At 33.8% G+C, this 14,832-nt stretch overlaps 1 protein-coding gene across 1 annotated transcript; it reads right to left on the reverse strand.

Annotated features, from left to right (window-relative positions):
* Window positions 1-581: 581 nt before the first annotated feature.
* LOC137933823 (uncharacterized) lies at window positions 582-13,580 on the reverse strand. The gene is made up of 6 exons (XM_068777883.1): window positions 13,282-13,580; window positions 6,831-6,997; window positions 6,623-6,721; window positions 2,498-2,656; window positions 1,741-1,914; window positions 582-1,565 (listed from the first exon to the last, which is right to left on the reverse strand). The coding sequence occupies exons 1-6, from the start codon at window positions 13,547-13,549 to the stop codon at window positions 1,383-1,385; spliced, it is 1,050 nt and encodes a 349-aa protein (XP_068633984.1). The 5' UTR covers window positions 13,550-13,580; the 3' UTR covers window positions 582-1,382.
* Between the last annotated feature and the right edge of the window lie 1,252 nt (window positions 13,581-14,832).

A 14,832-nucleotide genomic window follows, 5' to 3' on the forward strand; every position in this document is an offset into this window, starting at 1 on the left:
AAATTCGTTCAAAGTGATATTCAATTTTATAATTCATTTATGTTTAATATATTTCCTGCTATGTATCATGATGCCTACGGAACTATAAGGATAATAAAGGAACACTTTTGAAATTCGGTGGATCTTTTTGGAAGACATTTCGCTGAATAGAGGTCAGCGAAAAACGCAGATTTTTCGTAATTGCACTCGCGATTGGAGTTGACTAAGGGTTCATAAAAAATGTCTATTTTCCAAATAGCTTTTCTGTGCATAAAACTTGGTTAGAATTTTTTGGCAGGCTAAAAATGACTAGCAATGAAATTTAAAAATGCTAGGAACGCTATGTGGGCGAAAGACAATTAGTATCGTATATTTCATCATCATCATCATTTCTGCTATAGGATGTTTATTGATGGAATGGTCTTCCTACTAGGATATTCAATAGGACTGATTTAAAGCGGCTTACTTTCAGCGTGTTCCGGCGACAGGATATATAAATTACAATCTTTTGATAAGGAAAAAAAAATAAAAAAAAACATGTCAAGTCAATTAAATGTAATAATAATTTAATTTCACAAACATAGGGAGTATGTTTGCTGCTATAAATACTATTTGAACTATACAAATAATGATTAAGTCATAAATACACTGGCGCTGTTCTTTACAATAATATAATTAACAGCTCTATTAAAGCTAGTCATATTCCATTGGATTTATGTAACAGTAGTATAAATAGTTAACAAAATGTTAATTAATACTTAAGAAACTTGGAATTTCAATTTACATCGAATCAATGCATCGCATTATCTGCAGGACGCGCATGAAAACACGGAAGAAAAATCGTTACCAGTTAAAAATAATTTTACCATGATCAACAACGTCATTGTAGCTACCACAACAATTTACTATATAACATTATTTGATCAAGTTTGGTGGAATGAAATTTAATCCTAATCAACCTAACATTAATAATATCTCTAATAAAGCAATTGAAAATCAAGTGGAGAATAAGCAAGAAATAAATAAGTTAAGACCTTGACTAGGACATCGGAAAATTTAGAATGTCTGTTAAACAATAAATAATACATATTAAATTTATAGCTATTTACATAAACATAATAAAAGGAACTTATTCATTCTAGACCAAAATGGCAATGTAATGGCAAATACATTTTTCTACTACGTATCAACAGCCAGAGATACAAACAATTGAACTAGGAGGAGGCTCCCGGACGGAGCTGGCCGAATGTCAGCGCCGCAACATTAATTGTTACGTTTAAGTTCTCTATAAAAGCGCTGACGACTAAGCCGACCCAAAGGTTTTGGGGGGAATAAGGTTGATCCGCAAAATATTCAGCGGTCTTAACATCTTATGTCTAGCTAGCACAACTAAATTGTCTGCCTCAATCGGCTTGTTTGGGTGCCGAATCATATATCTTCTGGAACACCTGAGCCAGATACTCAAGATAGTTGAGAGTATCTCTATAGATTAGGAGGCTGGTGGATAATTTATCCTGAGTTTTGAAATCAGGAACTTCTGAGTCCAGTAACGGCATTATTTCCAATTTTCGCGACTTCATTATGTCCTGCAAAAAGGAAAAATTAAGTTGTTTTTTTTTTTCATAATTTCATTATTACATTATTCATAAAATTTCCTTACTCATTTTCTGTTTCTAATACACAAAATTATAGCAATTTAAATATTTTATTATAATGATCATATCATAGTAAATGACAAAAGACGAAGCAAAAAATACTTACGTTAAATAAACAAAGAACCGCTCGGACATCGTGCATGGTAAGATTGATACTCTCTTTAAGACTCTCGTCGGCATTTATATTATCGTTAAGACCTTCGTTGCTGATCGCGTATAAGCCAGCCACAACCATTTTCAGCCCCTTGTACATTGATGGCAGAACAGCGTCCATATGACCCTGTTAATAAAAAGACAGGATTATATTATTTTTGTTACAATTTAATCATAATAATTTTTTTTTTCTGTAATTAATAACGGAGATTTGCTACAGAGATGTACAGGAATTGCATCGATTGAGCATGCATAAGCGATATTGAATCAAAATAATTTAAAAATTAAAGATTAGGTTTGTGATTGAAACGTCCACATTGCAAAACCATTGTGTTCTCACGTAAATGACTGTCGGCTAACAACAATGAAAGCCACCGACGATGTCGATTCTTTGAATTCGATTGAAAAACTTATGAGGATGCACGTTTTGACATCAGCGAATTCGTCGCCAGTGGCTTGATAATCAACCGAAAAAATTTGAACTCTTTAAGGTCGTCTAAATTTAAGTTTGTTGGTTTGCAAAAACCTATATCGGTTACTTTATATTTTAACATCTGATTTGAACCAGGCAGACATAATTTATCTATTAATCACATCTTCCTAAATATAAATGTTTTCTACAAATAACAAGAGAAAAATAAAAAATACTTAAAAATAATTTATTATATAGAGAAACACAAAAAAACTGCAAATATGGAAGAACAACTAACCACCAACTGTGTGATGTATTCGTCAGGCATTAACTGGTTGATAACTTTCTCTTTGGGCAGCACTTCCTCACGGTACCAGGGAAATTTTCGCAGCCATTCATACCCAGTCCAGGCTTGAAGCAGCTCATCGAAACTCGAGTAGCTGTGCAATTTTAACGCCTGAAACCAAAGAAAAAGGAAAGTTAATTTAAAAGAGAACTATAAAGTTTAAGCGTCTTTAATTAAGAAAAATAATGTTGTAAATATTTATTTCACTTTGTAAAATAAAGATCCATATTAGGTTATATAACATGTAACAAATATGTACAGTTTGAAACAACTTTGAAAGAATAATTCAACATGGAATAAATGACGACACATTTGAAGTCACGTTGATTGAACGATGAAAATTCCTGTTAAAGAAAGGTTTTATACCAAAGCTCAGTCCTGGAAAATTAATCCTGACGCAATAGATGATTTCTCAGAATTATCCAAGTTCTTACGGTAGAAATAGATTCAAGGGTAAAAAATCGACAAGATAATATTAACACTAAACCACAGGAATCTTTAGATTACGCACTTCCAAAAATAATTGATGAAGGAGACAAACTCGTCAAATATGTTGATAAAAAAAGAAATCAATATGCACTTTACATCAGCTGAAACACCAATAAAAGTTAAAAAGCAAAGAATATTCACTAATGGACACCTTCACAGCTTTATTCTGTATTAATTAATCATTGGAGAAACAAGAGGTTACTGTTAGTTATGAAGAAAATGGTATTACAAAGTATGTTAACTAATTAAGAAAAAAATTCTTTGTAGAAATACAATTACGTAACAAAATTGGATGGTATGTGATGCGATTAGACAATGAGTTGAATTTTAATGGCACTACGATCAGCGAACGATTTTATGGGTCAGTCAAGGTCGTGTGAAAGATGAGATCGAAATCGGAGGCGACCGCCACCGCCGACATGTCACGTAACAAACAATTTCGACATTAAAATTTGACACTTGCCCAAGCTATACGTGACCGTTAGCGGTCATTTAAAAACTATCTTTAAGTTGAAGATCATAAAGTTGATAAAATAATGGCAAAGGTATAGCAGATGGTGGCAGATGCAACTATAATGCAACAGACTGGCCCTTTTGAACGGGATACTTATTACGGTTGTAGTTACGTCCGTGTTACAACAATGCAACTAATTAAAACCACGTATTCGTATTCGTGACAAACAGCCAAAATTCAACGCATTGTGATACGTCGTTATCTATCGATCGCTGCAATATTCGTGATTTGTAAGAAATTTATTACTAAACATTGTCAAATAATTAACTGCGTATTGAGACACCGTGGAAAAGGGGAACGATAACAGAATTTAGTAGAAACCTTACAAAAATTAATATTCGTAGAATCGACTACGTAAATTGATGTTTTAGTAATGTTTAAAAATCTTTATTTTACTTTGAAACATGTGACTATTATCCTTATATTCGTGCCTTAAACAGCTTACAAAAACATGTATTTTTGACAACTCTTTAAATAATATATTTTGTTTATATTGTTTAAAATCTATGTTTAATAACTACAAATGTAAGTTAAAAAGATATCAAAAGCTTCCACTTATAAGTAGTTAAGAGGCTGATTGAAGCTCAATCGAAACTCAATGTTCGTCGCTCTATGCATATAATGTACAATCAGTTATGATATTATAACTTAACTGTAATAATAGACGGAAAATACTTTATTGCTCATTATTCCGTCACGTGAAAAGTACACAGGTGTTCGTCCGGTGATGACACCATATCCGAAACGTTAATGTGTTTGTCTACATCAATAACGTCTAAACATATTCAATAGACTGTATTTAAAAAAAAACAATTAATTTATGATATACATAAACGTTTTTGAGCAACGGAAGAGTTTGAGTTGCTTAAGCAAATTGAAGTTAAATATCAACGAGTTTAAATAAATAAAACAAAAAAGTAAGATGAAATATAAAAGCTAAAAACCAATTATAATATTTCTCTTTAATATTATATATTGTTACACAATTGAAATACATTTGTCGAATTATTTAAAAGTTCATCCATTATCAATACTGTACCCTTATATTCTAACTTACGTAATTGCAGCGAGTGAGCGCAGTGATAATTTGTCTATTCTGCATTTGAACCTACCGTGGGTGGGCTGTGCTCTACGAAATTCGATGACATTGCATCCGGATACCTAGCTCGAAACATCGGAAGCTTATCAAATAAACATATACCCACACAGACGCGCAACTTGATATATTTACGACACACGTGTACAGGCATCCAGCGTCGCAGACAGCCTGTCGCCCGTGTGAACAACGCTATCGCTAAGTATGTATGTATTATAGGTACCGTATAATTCAATGTCTATATATCCAGCGACTATGATGCGATAAGCAACGAAGACGGCCTATTACGTGGGTCTCGTTCTTATAAAGTCACATATCATTCTCAAACTGTGGCTCACAAACTCTTTTGATGGATATCAGAGTAATTTTAAACTCGTGAAGATATAATATTTCGACACCGGCCACCAAAAGACTTAACTTGCAACGTATTCACACGGTGGTCAGTGCGAGTCACACAGTACCGGTAGGGTTCGTTGAATTTGTTATTGCGTTCTTGGTAATGGCGGCCAGTTATTATTAACGAATGTGTTGACGACACATACGATAGCGCAAATAAGTGTTTTATATAGCTTATTCAGATTCTTCTGTCTGTTTAAAGTCAAGCTAGTAATACATTAACGGATGTAATTTATAGAGATCTAAAATAGTTATTAAATTGCAAAATACTACACTGAACAAAGGTACGCTAAACGGCCTTGGCCATTAGTACGTCGGTGTTATAATGGCAGTTCATTGCCTGAGAGCTTTGTCCAAATCGCAATAAATATGATACATTAGTAACGAATGACCGACATTAAGGGGAGAGACAGAAAAAAATCGTCGGGCAGGTGTGTAGCGCAATACTAATGCGCAATCAGTATTCGATGCGTATGCGCACCGTCCTGTACACCGTTCCGGCTACTGTGCGTCGATAATGTCATTTTACGACGAGGAGGCAGCGGCGAGCGGACAGGACGTCGCCGTCGTTATGACCGCCGAGCCTATTACAAATGCCACCATACCTCATACGCGAACCTCCCAACACACCACTGCACGAATTCCAACGAAACGCAATCGCTGTTCTACTTCCATCGACCCTTTTCTTCTACTTAACTCGCTTACTCTGTCGTCTACAACAGTAATGTATATACACATAACCTCAAGTTGCGTTCACGACCGACACGATAGAAATACAATGGTGAGGAGTCATCCATAAAGGATTCGAGGCGCGACAGCGACATCGCATTATAGCTCGTTGATCGGGCCACCTTACTTCCGATTCGGAAATATTATATTCTCGGGATAGGAACGTCAGAGTTGTCGTATGATTTTCTTACGATTCGTGTTTTATTTTATAACTATTCTACTAAAGCGAAGAAATGATAAAATGCATTTATCATAGCTCCCTATTTATACAAGATCATTTTCTTGACAACCATACCACCACCCAAAAGAGTTAAAGCGGCTCGTTGCCGATGTATGGTTAGCGTCACGTAAACGCAGTGCAAAATTATAATTAAAAGGGAGGAAGCCGCGCGGCCGGACGTAGAGCCGCGAAACCGGCGGCGCCCGCACCGATGCAATCTCTCTTCCACGCCATCCGATGCGGTGAGAAAATGGCGCTAAAAACGTGCACGCCGAGAATCGTTAATGGATAAAATTTCGCGAGAAACATTCCTTCAAATCCGCTATAACGTCACTATATTAAAAAAAAGTGTTTAAAAGGTGAATGGCAGGCTGGCGGGATTCGACAGTGAGTAGATGAAGATACACTTCATTCATAATTCGATAAAATCGATTAAAATCTTAAAAGTATGCATCGGTGTCCTTAGTTCAAAGTTTTATTGGTATTGGCCGGCCGCAGGCAGCGTCCGTTCATTTAGAGCGACGCGGCGGGCATAACGATGCGCGCGAATACTACGCGATTGTCTCGTCACTGGCCCAGCTCCGTCAATGAAAGCGAAGATACATAAACTTAGTTAAATAAAGTGATACTTACGAATTTATCTTTGTACCGGGCCGTAGATTTAAATGCGTTTCTTGCTTGCGAAGCGACATCTTTAGCAAGTTTTGGCGAGTATTTTAAAGCTGATTTTGACTGAAAAAAATTAAATCTATTTTAACACTTAAATCGATAAACGAAGGATCGATCGACTTTAAATATGATATATTATATAACAGTAAAATTTGTTTTAATTAAAACTCACGTTAGAATTATTGTAATCACAAGGATTAGCCCAAAGGCGATTCTCCGAGTTAGCTGCGCGTTTCTGACGCTCCATACCGCGGCTTCTATGTGGCGCCGCTGAAGACTGAGGGGACAGACCGCCCACGAGCAGCAACAAGCACACCGCAGCACAGACGTTGACGTATCCTAGACAAAAACAAATAATGTATACTTCCATCTAAAATAAACACTAAAAATTTCATTACTTTTTATTATTATTTACAGAGGTGCATTAAAAGTGACCACCTGTGCATTTCACGATAAGAATACTAATAGAAAAATTTGAAAGAAATAAAAATTTAATTGAATTCTTCAAAAAAGTATCATTCAACTTATGCCGAAAGGATTCCTAACGCACTTTGATACAAGAAGAGCCTATAACAAACTAAAACTGATTTTATTTTGAGGTCACTTTTGCAATATTCTTAATGCAGTGGTTAGAGCATTACTTCCTTATTTCACATAATAATTTAAAGATATTACATAGAAGTGTATAATAACACTGCAAGTAGTGGCTCAGAAAAGTTTCTCAATTTTATGAAGCAATAAAATAGAGAAAAAGAAATAAATATAAGATTATTGCAAGGTTTCGCTGACAAAATGTAAAGATTTTTATCGAATGTAAGAAAAATACCTAAAATTTATTTTAATATATCTTACTAGAATTATAAAGATGAATGTGAGTTCACTTGGTCATCTTGATGAGAACCAGTAACATAATACTAACATTGTATTTTATGACATAAAACAGTTAACGTCCGTACAAAATATTTTGGTTATGTCACTATACCGTAATAACAGTAACAGAGAACTACGTATAGAAAAAGTATTCTAGGCTAGTGATATAGTTACGTAGCGATATGAATTTACTTTTCGTTGCATCTCGTCAATGGAAACTTCAACGTATCACGTTCCGTATGCGAAGCGCGCGATGCTATCGATTATGGTAATCGTTGAACATCCGATGAATAAATACGAGTACATCGTGGCCCAGAGGTGGACAGCCTTTGCTAATTGTCCGGTGAACCTAAGTGAATCAGTAATGCGGTAAATTTTAACGGTGGACGCCTTCCGATCGGATATTCTTCCGATAACAATCGCTTTTTATTTTCTTTTTAATTTTCTCAAAATGAAATTGGCCAGTTTACATTAGTTTATTGGCGCAATTGTTATGTATCTACGGCTGCATCAGTTTACTTTCTTTGTCATATATTTTTACAGTATTTAAATAATACAACATATTAATTTTGTGAAAGGATTCATGCCATTTTCATTATTTTTTAATGTAGAGTCACTCGTAGATCACACGAATTTGAATTATTTTTAATAATGAAAAAATAGAGCTGTGAAGGAACAAACAAAATGAGCAGAGAAAGTCAAAGCGATTAATTCGATTACGTTAATAGGGAAGAAATCAATAAGAAAGTTGACGAGTAGATATCAAACGGCGTAGTCGATAGAGGAAATACCGCACATTAACGTTTACGCTCATAGAAACGTAACTGACCTTACTTCCTACCGTAACTAATGTAATGAAGTTGACGCGTATCAATTACACTATTAATACTTTCGTTGGTGTGATATATTGCTTTTTTATTAGAATAATTAGCTAATTATAAATATATATACATGATGTCTTAAGCTTACATAAGTTGTAAATAGTTTATTAATCTATTTATTTATATACCATTTTTACTTCTTATTTAATGGATATAACACTTTATAGACATTCTCTATCAGTCATTCAATGTAATAGCGAACCTAATCTCTATATGAATTTTCGTATAAACATTTGCTTGCTTTTAATTCAATCACATTGCTTTGGTAAAATATGTTTTTTTTAAAATGTAAAAAGTTAAGAAGAAAGCTTGGAAGGTTACAGAAATAACATCGTACTGAAACAATACCGTAGAGAAGGTGACTCTTTGTTCAATAATACGTTCTACTATAAGTATATACAGCCGTGTTTAAATTAATACCGTAATAGGAAAATGTTAATTATGTGCAATAGGCTTGCTAAATTGAAAATTTGAAAGTACACTCAATTGTAACTTGACCAGATTCTATCTATCGTGGCTTATAACCCATATATCTGTTTAAACTTAATGCATGAATCATGTGTATTATGTCTGGCCTACGGTGACTCACATAACAAAATTTTTACACCATGTAGTCGTATCGTCGGTAGAGCGTCACGATCATTTCACTACAGCATCCTTGAGTTAGTGTTTACGTGAAATCATGTTATGCATAGCTTAAATTAGAAATTTTCATTACATTCTTATGCCACCCAGTTCAGGAATGTTAATCTTGATTGATAAAATTTTTACCTGCTTAAAAATTTTAATATATCGTGAAAGTACTTGTTTTGTCTACGGTACGAAAATTGTATGCGTATATTTTTTCCTGTTAACTCTCGCTGGCCCGTTTTGCGTCGAATTTGCGCCTTGGCCTCAGGGCGAAGCGGCGCTCAGATAAAAATAATATAGTTATAGGGCTCTTTGCCGCTTATTATTTAACTAAGGCCAGTGAACGGATCCTGATTATCTCACGCCCCTCACCGATGTTGGATAAGGACATCAATATTACCCCTTTCGTCTTACTTCATCGGAAAGTCACAATCGTTCGCATAAATAATGGTCATCGGGATTGCGGCGATTTAACTAGACGTGATTTAGTCGTAGAGGCTGTAACGTTTAATTGACACAATAACAAGGTTGTAACAGTGGAAACACAAAAGGCGACCGCAAAGGCGGAGTCGGGCAATAACGATCATGTCAAAAGGAAGGCCCGACACACAACACGCGTTAAACACACGATCATAACATTTTATTAGTGCGCCGGTCAAAAGCAAGCAACCGCGAGACCGCCGTCAAAAGTTCAACTAAAAAAAATAACAGGTCAGCTCGTAAAAAGATGTGGAGTCACCGTGAGACCCGTAAATATTTCTTAGCTTTTAAAAAAACGCGTATTAAAACATCGCAAAAAAATTATCGATATGCCAACGTTGCATTGTCTCATACTTCAAAAGCCGAACAGATAGCCATTTAAAACAAATACGGTGGTAGCAAAAAAGTATTAATTCAATTTAATAGGGCTGAAACTAATTTATAATCAAAGATCGACCCTCAGTTTCATAAAGCATTGTACATAAAAGATCGGTAATTACAATCTCCACAAAAACTATAATATGGACAAAGTGGAGACTCGATCGAATTCCTTAGCCCATTGAAGATCTGACCGAGCGACCATAAAAACCGTAGATACCTACACGTAGGTAATACACAGGTTATAAGGGGGCATAAAAAAGCAGGGACCGCGTCGGAGGTCGGTCCGACTACCCGAGAAACAAAGAATTCGTTTATTTTTTAACAGCTCGCTCGTACACAAAAGGAGACTGCGCGCCACGAAAAACAACCAAAACGAGAGCACCTTGTTAACCTTTTTAAAAAGAAATCGCGCAGCCGCTAACTAGAATTTCGGCTCGAAAACCAAGAAAAGTTCGCGCCGAACGATCCATCGACATGGTTGGCGCCTGTGCAATCATTATGTAAATTTCGCGTATGGACGGATTAAAAAAGTTTAGAATAAAGTTAATATTTGATGGGTAATTTTGATAGTGTCTAACCAAAGAGTTATTTATTATTTCACCTTTAATAATTATATGTAGACATCAGAAATCTGTAACGGTAAAATTTTTTAAGTTTTTACGAAGATATTTATTTAATTGTTTAAGTAATTTATTAATTTGCCAATATAAACTCGGCCAACCTTACCAGCCAGTAATATAATAGAAACTATATTAAAATTCTCGTGGTTATAATTAGAACAAAGATTGAACAGAGATGAATGGAGCGATACGTTTTTCATGACGGTGACACATTCTTTACTATGTTTCCTTGGAGTAAGTTGACTCTAATGGCATTTGCTTTTAAATATCGAATAGCCTTTTCTAAATCAAATATTTAACTAAGAATGATGTCCGAATAAATGTAATTATTTAGATTTCACCTTTTTGGAAAATAAAGCTACATATTAATGTTAATGAGACTGAACTAATGTCATATAAGCATTACATAGCATTTAATAAAATGGCACTGTAATAAATTATCTAATCGGTTAATGACCCTTGAAAATTGACTCTACTAGAGCTTGGGCAAAATAAGTTTTATGAGAATATTGTTATTACGAAAGTAAACCATAGTTGTCACAAATCTGACATAGTTATAGAAATAGAGATAAATTATTACTATGATAATTATTATTATGTTCTATATTTCCTCATAATACTTATTTATTAAAGGATTCGTATTTTTGTCGCTCTTATTCCTAATTCAGGAAATTATCATTACCGTTTATATAATTCTTTTACGGTCGAATAGTTCAAATTAATGGAATATCTATACAAATACGTCAGCGTTGTGACAGATTTTCTCTCGTTTTTACTCAATCAATTAGATCTTTTTAAGTATTACTACTTTTTGTTGGCGTTTATGTTAAAGTAACACACACCTATGATAGTAATGTCAGATGATAAGGTAATGTTGCTAATAAAATCAATTGCCTCTTTTTTAATGTTATTGATCCTTCAACTTTTAAATCAAACACGGTAATCAAACATGAATTACTCTATTAAATTACTTTTGATTAATACACATCACAGACAAACTATTAAAGTCCAATCGAATAACGATCTACTATGAATCATTTTATATAATATATATAGCTCACGACTTAGTTTCATTGAAAGGTTTCTTACAAGCATAATTAATTGTTGACGTGGAGGTTGAAAATTATACACTAATTTTACTTAATTGACCTTAAGATGCAAGCGATTGCAATTGCTGGCCACGGGACTGCACCTACACTACTCATATACTTTTTTACCTTTTGCGGAACTAGAGTGGGTTTTTTGAGAGCCTACGGAATATTTTCCGACTCGCATGGATTTGATGTCATTAAGTCATGGCGTCATTATAAACAAAGACGGAAAAGTTAATTCGTAACTTCCGGGAAAATTTATTGTTTGCGAGACATTTTTTCGCTATTATGTAGATAGTTTTATTTTCGTGTTGATCATTAAGCTATGTGTATTATAATTCAAATTGTATAACTACTGAGTATTTTTTATTTAAAAAATTTTTTTTTCGACCCAAAATAAATTTACGTGAACTGTTTCATATCACTGATTTTAAAAATGTTTCACACGAGTATGTCTTGTGAGTGTTTTAAGTTAGATTTTTATGTTGTTATCTTTAGCGTTTTATGTTAAAGAAACAGATTTTTGATTTAACTTTAATTTTATATTCTTAACGATGTTCTATTGAAAGACCAATGGCCAACTTTTTTAACACTAAATTGTAATCATCGAAGAATAAGATGCTAGGGTATAATGAATTAAAATAACTTAATAATTACTTATATGACTATAAAATTGCGTGATGATTAATAAAAACTTTAATGAACCTTCTGTCTGAGATGAGGCATGTGTCCCAACATTGAGAGCATAACAAGGCTAAAAACATAATGAAAATGAATCCATTGTGCGTATCACTAATGAAGAGCAGTAAAAATTTAAAGAAAAATTTATTTGAAAATTATTTACAATTTTGAAATTATTTTCCAACGTTTTTAAAAAAAATCTTTAAAAAGTAAAATAAATCGCTTAGCCCTTTAAAAAAATAAATTCACCGAAAAAGTAACATTCTTTTTAAACAATTAAATTTTCCGCACCTAAAACTGGTGTCTATTATATTATTTAATGTGTGTACATATAAAAGGAACTCGCGATCTTACTTGCTAATTACGAAACAGTCCCTACTAGCGTGGACATAACTGTACTACTATTAAAGGATAGAAACATTTAGTTAGATATGTCACTCCGGTAATAGTACGCTTAATTACAGTTTAAGCCCCAGTTTGTTAGTTTATCTTGGTGTTTAACATTGTAGGAGCGAGATCGAGCCAAGTTTTTATTCGTTGTTAAATTGTTTGGATGCTGTGATAGCTATATGAATGAACATAGAGACTAAAAATTGAATTCAATCAATGAGTGTTTCTTTACTAATAATTAAACTGCTTTAATTAGCATCACATGTATAAATTACCTCGGTGTAAAATTCAATGTAGTGACTTTAAAACCACAGTAAACATTATTTTATACATCGTTTTTAATAATTTGAAATTGATCTTTGAAAAATATTTTAAAATTAATTTGAGCCTAATAAAAACTATAAAAAAAACAGCGAATTAAAAAATCTTGTATTTCTAAAAGTATTTAATGAAATAGAAATATTTTTGTACATAATATTCTAATTCTAATTGTTTTGGGAAATGATCGCTAAAATTATACTTTAAAGTAAAATAAAATTTTAAAGGGAAAATTGTTCCTGAAAATGGGTTTGAGGTATGAAATATCAAAAAAATCTTACTGCTTCTTGCTGAACTCGATTTGTAAGGTCGACATTTTTCCACAATATCACTATCACAGTCACTATATTGGCTAATTAATCTAGTTCTAGAGCATCGTTCACAAGCAGATGATCTGTACACAAGTTGATTGTAGTCCGTAGCCGGGTACGTCGAGGACCCACAGCAACGTCCAGGCATTTCCATCTTTAATCGAATGATCACGGTGCCAGTTTGTCTAAATAACGCGAAAGCCGGTATATTATAGCAATCCATAACAGTCGATCGCATTTGACATCCCCCAAAATATAGTGGTGCCGCACGCGTCGTGTCGGGTAAGCGACTAAATGAATTGGTGTGACGGCGCGTAAAATAAGGAACACGTGGTGGAGGCAGTGGGGCGCTAAGTAGCGAATAGCCGGCGGGATTCTCCATAACTGAGCGGCTGCGGCCAATGGTGGTCGGAGGGCGGGCCAAGCCCCCATCCCACCCAATTGCCGCTATGTAAGCAGGTCCGGGACAGGACCTTCGGATAGATAGGGGTTGGGGATTTTACGTTGCGGTTTCACGATTCAAGTTTTCCTTTGAACTTTGGGCCGGAGCTTTTGCCGAGTTTCCATTCTATTGCTGCACACATTGATCTGATGTATTAAAATTAGTCATTGATATTAATAAATTTAAATGAATAGATCTAAAAAATATTTTTTGCAGTTTCTGCTAAAGTTACTACTTTGTAATTACAAATAATTACAAATAACCGGATATTTAGGCGGAAGACAGTAATAGACAAACAGAATAGAAGTAAAATTTTACTATTGTTTTCAATATGCAGAATACAAAAGTCAAATTGGAAAAGAATTGAAGAGTTATATAAAATAAGAAATTTAATTATTTACCAAAAATTTAAAAGAATTAATCAATTCTTGTTATAAAAACTTGAAATGAATCTATAAAAGTATGAAACTATTTCACTGTACTGTATTTAGTTGCTATTATTTTGGATGCATTTTTGTTAATCCACGTGTCGATATTTTGAAATTTTGATTTGGTGGCGCTTACTGTCCGTGCCAAGATATAATTGGAAACATTTGAAACTTGTCCAAAAATTATAATAATTATTTTTTTATTAGAATGTTGTTTATGTAAATAAGGTTGTGAAAATAGTTATTGCAAAAGCAAATAATAGTATTAAGCGTATATGTTATGTGGAAACATCATACTTATTTATTGTCTCTAATAAAAATTCTCGAGGGAGTAATTTTGTTTCAGATTGACTCACATCTTTAGCATGTAACTAAAACAGTTAGTCATTGAAGATTTCAGTTGACTCAGATATCACGCGGATGTGTGTGTGATCCTTATTGAATTTCACTGTTAATTAAGATTATGAACTGAATATCTAAATATAGAATTTAGCGCCGTAAGCTTATTGTCCGCGATACTCTTAAATTAACCAAGGCGAAATCCGCTAACTAACCGATGACACGAACATGATGTAGATAATAATTATTTCATGATCGATTTCGGTGTTTTAATTTTGGCTCAACAGAGACTGGTAAACAAAGGTAGAAAAA

The sequence above is a fragment of the Battus philenor genome, unplaced genomic scaffold (genome assembly GCF_028537555.1).
Source record: "Battus philenor isolate CCGP_79_NKW_IND1 unplaced genomic scaffold, ilBatPhil1.0.hap1 SCAF_14, whole genome shotgun sequence".
Taxonomy (NCBI): Eukaryota; Metazoa; Arthropoda; class Insecta; order Lepidoptera; family Papilionidae; genus Battus; species Battus philenor.

Coding starts and splice junctions, on each gene's coding strand:
- LOC137933823 (XM_068777883.1), bottom strand. CDS start 13,549: ATGCGATCGACTGTTATGGATTGCTATAATATACCGGCTTTCGCGTTA. Junction 6,998..13,281: donor ATCGAGTTCAGCAAGAAGCA/GTAAGATTTTTT, acceptor GTTTTTGTCTAG/GATACGTCAACGTCTGTGCT. Junction 1,566..1,740: donor CGGTTCTTTGTTTATTTAAC/GTAAGTATTTTT, acceptor TCCTTTTTGCAG/GACATAATGAAGTCGCGAAA.